General features: G+C 46.8%; 1 protein-coding gene across 1 annotated transcript in view; it reads left to right on the top strand.

Annotated features, from left to right (window-relative positions):
- Positions 1-4,680: 4,680 nt before the first annotated feature.
- LOC112258630 (protein phosphatase 1 regulatory subunit 1B) overlaps positions 4,681-8,412 on the top strand; it is a 35,420-nt gene continuing 31,688 nt past the window's right edge. Inside the window, exons 1-2 of the mRNA XM_024433142.2 lie at positions 4,681-4,825; positions 5,059-5,238. Coding sequence (XP_024288910.2) covers positions 5,125-5,238 — 114 coding nt within the window. The 5' untranslated portion in view covers positions 4,681-4,825; positions 5,059-5,124. The remainder of the gene's footprint in view (positions 4,826-5,058; positions 5,239-8,412) is intronic.

Raw genomic sequence — 8,412 nt, 5'->3', positions numbered from 1 at the left:
TCTGCCCTGCATGCATTGTTTGTAGTTTTCCTCTGGACATGTAGGATAATCTTACAGAGCTCTGCATGCAGGGTTTAAATGGGGTGTTTGTTCCATTTGGTGAAATCTTGTTTTGCAAGTGGAAGCCACATCTCACTGCCATAAAGTGCAATTGGTTCAATGACACAGTCAATTAGTTTTAGCCAAATTTTAATAGGTATTTCAATTTGAATTGCTTTCTCTCTCAGTTCATTCACTGCCTCATTAAGGTGTCCAGTTGAGCTTATTTTTTAAACCTAAGTTGTTGTAGTGTGTGCAGTACTCTATATATTTTGTACCAATTGAGAACTTTGGTCTAATTCCCTGAGATCTGAGATCTTTCTCTCTCACTCCTTCTCTATCTCTCCCTGTCTCACTCTCTATTGCTCTCTCTCTCTCCCTGTCTCTCTCTCTCGCTCTCTCTCTTGCTCTCTCTCCCTGTCTCTCTCCTGTCTCTCTCTCTCTCTCTCTCTCTCTCTGTCTCTCTCTCTCTCTCTCTCTCTCTCTCTCTCTCTCTCCCTGTCTCCCGTCTCGCTCTCTCTCTCCTCTCTCCCTGTCTCGCTCTCTCTCTCTCCCTGTCTCACTCTCTCTCTCCCTCTCTCCCTGTCTCACTCTCTCTCGCTCTCTCTCTCTCCCTGTCTCACTCTCTCTCGCTCTCTCTCTCCGCCTCTCTAGTTCTCTCTCTCCCTCTCACACTCTTCCTCTCCCCTTCTTTCTCTCTCCCCTTCTTTGTCTCTCTCCTTCTCTAGCTCTCCCCTCTCACTCCCTCTCTCTAGCTCTCCCCTTCTCTCTCTCTCCCTCTCTCTAGCTCTCCCTTCTCTCTCTCTCCCTCTCTCTAGCTCTCCCCTTCTCTCTCACTCCCTCTCTCTAGCTCTCCCCTTCTCTCTCACTCCCTCTCTCTAGCTCTCCCCTTCTCTCTCACTCCCTCTCTCTAGCTCTCCCCTTCTCTCTCACTCCCTCTCTCTAGCTCTCCCCTTCTCTCTCACTCCCTCTCTCTAGCTCTCCCCTTCTCTCTCACTCCCTCTCTCTAGCTCTCCCCTTCTCCATCCGTCCATCCGTCCGTCTGTCTGTCTGTGATCTCATAGTGGTGCTTGTACTCAATTGTCACCATATCACATACCATTATGGTGTGTGTGTGTGTTTCTACTTGCACGCATGACCGTATGCATATTCATCTGGTTTCCACACTGCCATCCCAGTACTGACAGACAGGCCAGTAGATAGTGCCTAAACAATGGTCTGTCTCATCCTCAGTCCAGGAGCAAGGCAGGAGATACACAGGTGGATTTGAACTAGCTGCCTCACCTGTCCAGTGCTACCTACCCAAACCCTATAACGACCACATGACCAGAATCATTGTATGATGTGAACACGTGGTTAGTATTTGCCAGCTGTGATGCGTCAGCGATGTAGGTAATGTAGGTGGAGAGCAGAGGGATGAGTTTAAGTGAGGACTGATAAACACTCTCTTTCTGTGTGACCTGTTATGAATTATGAGAACACCTGCCGTCCTGGGACAAAGCCTCTCTGTGATCCTTAGAAATGAATGATTTCACATTTTTACTTTGCTGTTGACGTCCAAACCCCAGGTGCTTCAGCTTATTACCAACAGAACACTTGGCTGGCGCTCATGAGGAATTAGGGTGGGGCAGGATTTGGACCAGACTGAGTAGGGCTGTGGATTATAGTTTCAATGGTCCATTACCTTTCCATAGCCTTGCCACCTCCATGTACACAGGTATCTACGTTTCTTTACATCGTATGATCATCTCTGTTAACAGGACCAGACACAGAGGTTCTATAGTTGACTATTACATCATTATATGGGACCAGCTCTCAAACCTCCACTCTTCTTAGTCTGAGCTCATTGAGCCAGAGCAGAGCTGAGCTGAGCATGGCTGAACTTGCCTCTGGAGGGGCTGTAATAACTCTGGGGAGAAGCCCTGTCAACCCCTGCCCTATTGGCTGTCACATGGACAGAGATGCCCCATTTTAGGAGAGGTTAGAGTTACATACATGTCCAGTCTGTCATAGGAGATGCAGTCTTCTCTCTCTGTGTGTGTTTATGTGTGTGTTTATGTGTGTGCCCTACAGCTACCAGGGTCAATTCCAGGAGTTTTATGGCGGATTTCTGTTTTTTTGTATTCTCTAATTCTGCCCAGATCAAAGCTGAATGGCCGCAGGCTCTTTCACTCTTACATGCTAACAGAGGAGGTAGATGTGTGCAGAGAAGGCGATGAAGCCAAACCCTCTAAAGCCATGCTTCTCAACATTTTTCGCCTCGGGACCCAAATTGAACCAGGTTGTCTCAGCTGGACCCAGTATTCGCATCATGAAAAATAATCGCCAAAATACAGTCTGGAAAACTATTTGTAATGCCATATTGACAGTAAATGTAGCAATTATATGACATGGGAACAACATTCCCACCTCGTTCATGGCCAATAATACAAGTTTTCTGATTTTCTTAATGAAGAACGTTAACAAACTCAGGGCAGGAGTAATGCAGGGGCTTACCGGGGCTGAAGCCCCTGGGCCAAGGCCCGTAGGGGGATCCAAGAGGCAGCAACTACTAGACGTCAGCCATCGACGAGAAGTGGGACAACCTTCCACAGTCCACAATCAACAGCCTGATAAACTCTATGCAAAGGAGATGTATCGAGCTGCATGAGGCAAATGGTGGTCACACCACATACTGACCGGTTTCTGATCCACGCCCCTACCTTTCTTTGACGGTATCTGTGACCAACAGATGCATATCTGTATTCCCAGTCATGTGAAATCCATAGATTAGGATTTATTTATATCAATTGACTGATTTCCTTATATGAACTGTAATGCAGTTAAAATCGTTGAAATTATTGCATGTTGCGTTTTTATATTTTTGTTCAGTATATGTACAGTATATATATTTATATTTTACTCAGACATCTGTGACCTGTTCAAAACCTCCCTTGACCCACCAGTTGAGAATCGCTGCTCTAAAGCCCACTGATGAACTCCCAATCTGTCCTCCCACATGTAAGCAAGGCAAAGTGAATAACACGGCTGGCAGCGTTCCTCCTCTGACTGGCCCCCCCTGTCACCTAGTTGCACTCCTCCTCCACCAACCGCCGTGCTGTCTCCCTCATCCCACTCCCACTCCCAACCCAATACAACCAAAGTCCTTCCCTGACCAGGGGCCAAATCCACCCAGCTTGACTCTCCACTTTCCAAAACCCCTCCTGCCTTGCGAGTGAAATTGCAGCATGGTCCTACAAATAACCCTGGGCCTGACTGGGACTTCCCCCTCTCCCTCCTTTATCGTGTTTTCCTCTCTCTCTCGCTCTCTCTCTCTCTCTCTCTCTCTCTTTCTCTCTCTCTCTCTTTCTTTCTCTTCTTTCTCTCTCTCTCTCTCTCTCTCTCTCTCTCTCTCTCTCTCTCTCTCTCTCTCTCTCTCTTTATATCTCTCTCTATGTGTGTGTCTATTTCCCTTTCTCCTCTTGGGCATTGGAACAGCTGGTTTTGTTGCCATGCTGTGACTGCAACCTTTCACCAAGCTTCAGCCTCGTCTTGTTGTTCCTGCTTCCCCAGACACGAAGTCCTCTAATGAACATTATGTTCCAGCCCACTCACCACTCTAACTCTAGACTTGCCTGTAACCACCAGAACTTTACGCTCTGTCTTGTGTAATGAATGGAATATGTACAGTAGCGTATATACAGTAAAGGCATGTTGCTCTGCGGTTCATATTTCCACTGTTTGTTCTGTTTCTAAGTCGTGTGTTCTCCCCGTGCTGCATGCTGATGTGTCCGAGATGTTGTTTTGGTGGCAAAGGTGCATAAAGATGGCAGCCCCCATGTACTTACCACGAATGCCTTGTTTGCTCAGTTCGCCGTGTTGTACATTGCTCTCCGTTACTCTTTTTTTGTTATTGTACACCGGCTTTTGCGTAGTATATACATGATCCCAAATCTAGCTCCAAGACAGTGGCAATTTGAAAAAACAATTTACCGGCACGGTGAACTCTGTGGACCAGTGGTAAAAACAATGACGTAACATCGGAATTCCTCCCATCGTTATGCACCTTCGCTGTTGAACCATCTCGCCGCCTGATTCGCAGCTCTCTGTGGAACAGAACAGGAATGAGACTGTTAACCTTCTTCCTGCATCCTAAGATCTTTGTTCTTTATGGAAATTCATTAGATTATTACCCAGCATGCCACGAGTCACCATCAGATATTCACAGCACCACTGTTCACTCAATTAGCCAGCCAATCATAGCACATGCCTCTCTGCCTCCATGCCTGATGCTGATTCCTCTGCATCTGTTGTTATTTATTCCTTGTTTTGCTCGGTCACCTCTCTTTTTCATCCTTTCTTTCTTCCTTTACACTCTCTATATCCCGTTGTGTCTCTATTTCTCCCTGTTTGCTCCCCCCCTGCTCTCTCTCTTTCTCCTCCCCCTCTCTCCCTCTGAGAGCACAAATCTCTCATTCACAAACAGAGGCCAAAAGAGGCTCAGCTGATGGGATGAGATTATCTTTTTTTTTCTGATTACAAATCAACGTCAGCTTAAATATATGCAAAAACACAACTCCCCTCCCTCCGGTCCATCCCTCCCCCTCTCTCTTCCCTCCCTCACTCTAGCTTCCTCTGCCCCCTCCCTGCCTCTGTCCCACCCTCTCTCTCTCTCTCTCTCTCTCTCTCTCTCTCTGCCAGCTGTAAGGACGTGTCTCAATTACTCTTGTTGCACAGGTTGTGAGCGAGGGAAAGAGAGGGAGGAGAGAGAGAGATGAACACACACCACCTAGAACGTCAAACAAGAGTAAGTGTCAGACAGAAACAGGCAGAGAGGAAGAAGGGAGGGAACAGGGGAGATAAAGGATAGGAGAAATAGCTGACCGTGAGTGAAAGAAGAGAGCGACAAAGATAAACAAAGAGAGCTTTTGAAGGGAGACAGTGGGAGAGAGGTGTGTGTGTATATATAGAGAGAGTGAGAGGTAGACCCAGCAGAAGCAGGACTGCTGTACAGTGTGTTGTGTTGGGACCTTCCTCCAGGGAGCCTAGTGGAGCAGAGCTTGGTGCCCGGTGAGAGAGAGACCCCCCTGGGACACAGACACAGCCATGGATCCCTCTGCGTCGGATGAGGTTGGGGACGAGTGCAAGGAGAGCAGGAAGATCCACTTTGCTGTGCAGTCCTCGGCACCCACCCAACTGGACCCCCGGCAAGTAGAGATGGTAAGTGAGAGAATTGGTTTGACCTGGGTAGAACAGTGTCTGTGTGTGTACAGTCAGTATGTGTTTAGCTTGTCCTCAGTTAACCTACGCGTGTGAGTGTGTGTGTTCATCGTGTTCCGTGCCATATTGGACCGTCAGTCTTAACTGCGTTGTGACTTCTCTTTTTTTTTGTATCTTGATCTGTGGCCTGATCCTCTCTGTCTTCTTCTGCCACATAGTTGAGAATAAAGTGTTGTCATGTCTCCTTCTCGGCTGTTTCTCATACTTTTTTCTTCGGGCGATTTAACTACGTGTCCCGTTGTCGCTGAATGTTATCACTCTGGCCAGTTAAACCGTATAAAAGTCAACCATGGTTTGTGATATCGTTGTAGTCACAGAACTATAGTTAATGATTATACAAGTGACTAATATTTGTCTTGGTCTGACAGATTTTTCTTTTGGACTGCTAGTCCTTCTCACTTCACTTCTTCTATTCAACTGCTCAGTTTGTAGAGTCTGTTTCCCTGGTTCTTTTCTGCCGTTTGCCTGTCGTCATAAAAGATGGAACGGGACAATTCTGGTTCTTCTCCTTGGCCCTGCAGCCTGTCGACGGTGTGTTACATTTTAGTCCAGGAGAAAGTGGGTCAAAGTAGGAGTTGGTTGGTGCTGTGTGAGATCCAGGCCAGTGGATCAGCCTCAAAAGATGCAGAGAGTGAGAGTGAGAGAGAGTGAGAGGAAGACAAGAACGCTATACGATGAAGGAGTGCAGAGAAAAAGGCACGACCTGTTTTCTCTCACTTTCACCTGTCTGGTGTCAGCTCCCTGAGCTGCTGTCCCTGTTACAGAGCTCTATCTCACATCAGCTAATAGTTTGTCAGGGCACCGTCTCCATGCTTTAGCCTGATTGAATCACTTACACTGTACAGTCTCTGACACAAGGGCACGACTGCAGCACTCAAACATCTTGGGATGTGAACCCATGACCCTCTCCTCTTTCTGTCCAACTGCCTTCTCTGCTTCAGCTCTGAAACCCTCTCTCTCTCTTAGAGAAGTGTTAAAACCCTCTAGTCTGTTAGTCAACATTTTTATGACTTTTTCTTCAGAGGAACTGTTGCTCAATCTCCACTTACATCAGATGTTATGATAGATTATTTCTCTCAGCCTGCAGCTGCAGGCAGGCTGACCCTGGCCTTTGCCTTTGGCCAGAGCCTCCTGTGGGGGCAGCTGGCTGGCTTGACCCCACACCCTCTTCGTGTCTGGCGGGTGCCCCCATCCGGAGAGCAGAGGCTGGGGTCATCTGGTTCAGATAGTTTGCAGTGAAGTCCACAGTAACATTCACATCTAAAGAGAGGTGCAGGTTAAATGGTGCTGACTGTACTCTACTCTGGGAGGGGCTCCATGCAGGGACTGCTGTCTGTGAGTTGTGTTTGTTTGTGTGTGTGTGTGTGTGTGTGTGTGTGTGTGTGTGTGTGTGTGTGTGTGTGTGTGTGTGTGTGTGTGTGTGTGTGTGTGTGTGATTTAATGTAAATACCCATGTGTACGAGCTAACTTGTGTGTTTGTGGGCGAGCGTAGAGGTGTGTGTAGTTACTATACCACACAAACATACTGTCACAGGAACGACAAAAGGGAGTTTGGGGAGAGTGGAGGATGTTTCACAGCTGTGTGTGCGTGTGTGTGTCTTACTGAAGATACAATCTAGCAGTGGTTAGTTTTGGGGCCCCAGGGACAATGGGGTGGGCAGTTAATGAGACCCTCATTATCCCACAGCATTAAACACATCCACGCATGTATACAAACACACTCAAGGCCAGTGTTTGCTAAAGGGGTTTGATACACAAATCACTTCAATTATGTTTTAATGACAGCTTTCAACTCTAACTACCTAGACTGCAGTACAGTTAGTATACTAAACTAGCAGAGGCCCATAGGAGTCATTTACCCTGAAGCACAGCTAACATGATTTAACAAGCAGCACGGTCACACTGACCGGTTGCATACTACCGCAGGGTTGTTTCCATGACGACCGACCGCACAGCGACTTTCCACAGCCTCCCTCACAGATCACCTCTGAAAGGTCACTGTTTTAATGGAGGAATGTCTCTGTGTGGTTGGGTCGTTTGCATAGGCGCTAGCTTGCACATGTGTAAATGTAGGAGTGGGTCCAGGATCCTGATTTCTGCCCTGGGGGGTTTTAATGTGAGAGTGGCTCCCATAGCTGACACCTAGTGTGCCCTGGACCTGACTCAGACACAGAGAGAGAGAGCGAGAGAGAGAGAAAGAGCACAGAAACATGCCCCACGGTGAGATGACCAAATTTTGGATATGAAAACCGGGTACATATTCTGTTGTAGCTAGCGGTGTGAAAAAAAAAATGATAAAAACAATGTCATGGAACTATATTTAATACATTTTCACTATAGTCCTTTCAAATACTTGTAGTAATTTTAACACAGAGATGGATTACCCATCCTAGAATATCTAGTAGTTTTCAAGTTTGGTTCAGTGGTTAAAATGTATCACTGATCAAATGTTTGGCTGAACATTCTCATAAAAGGGCTATGGCGAAGCCACGGGAGCAAACAAGTTTGGTACAGGGACAAACATTTTTACATGCAAATCTGATTGGATACAGCGTTGGATTATTGAAATATCAGACTCAATTTAACTCCAGAGTTGCTTTTTTCTTTCTAAGGGCCAATCGGGGACATTTCTGGGGACAGCTCTGGTTGGGGACAGCTCACTAAAATCGGGGACGTCTGGTCGCTCTACCCCATGGCCTCATTCACACTTAACACTCAGACCAACTAGACAAGACCCCAGCACGTCCACTGGCTTGGTACACGTGTAGGCTATGACCACTCAACATCTGTTTTAGGGAAACTTCATGCAGATAAGATTTGTGTTTATTGACAGTCGTTTCAACATTAGATGTGTTCATCCATGCTCTAAGATTTTCCCAAATGAAATATACGATTTTAATAGGGAAAAATGTAATGCAACTCCTGTGTCACAAAAGTCATTGTGGTGGCCTACAGTACTGGATCAACAGCACATGGCAGCGTGTGTTTAACCTCCGTATTCCCCCATGTAATGCTCTGGGAGGGACTGGTGTGGGGGAATGTTCATAATGGACACAGATTAGGGTCATTGTTCAGACTGAGGCTCCAGTTGATTCACTCACAGTGAGTCGGCCC

Source organism: Oncorhynchus tshawytscha, linkage group LG09 (genome assembly GCF_018296145.1).
Source record: "Oncorhynchus tshawytscha isolate Ot180627B linkage group LG09, Otsh_v2.0, whole genome shotgun sequence".
Classification (NCBI taxonomy): domain Eukaryota; kingdom Metazoa; phylum Chordata; class Actinopteri; order Salmoniformes; family Salmonidae; genus Oncorhynchus; species Oncorhynchus tshawytscha.
This window is presented reverse-complemented; position numbering and strand designations above follow the sequence as displayed.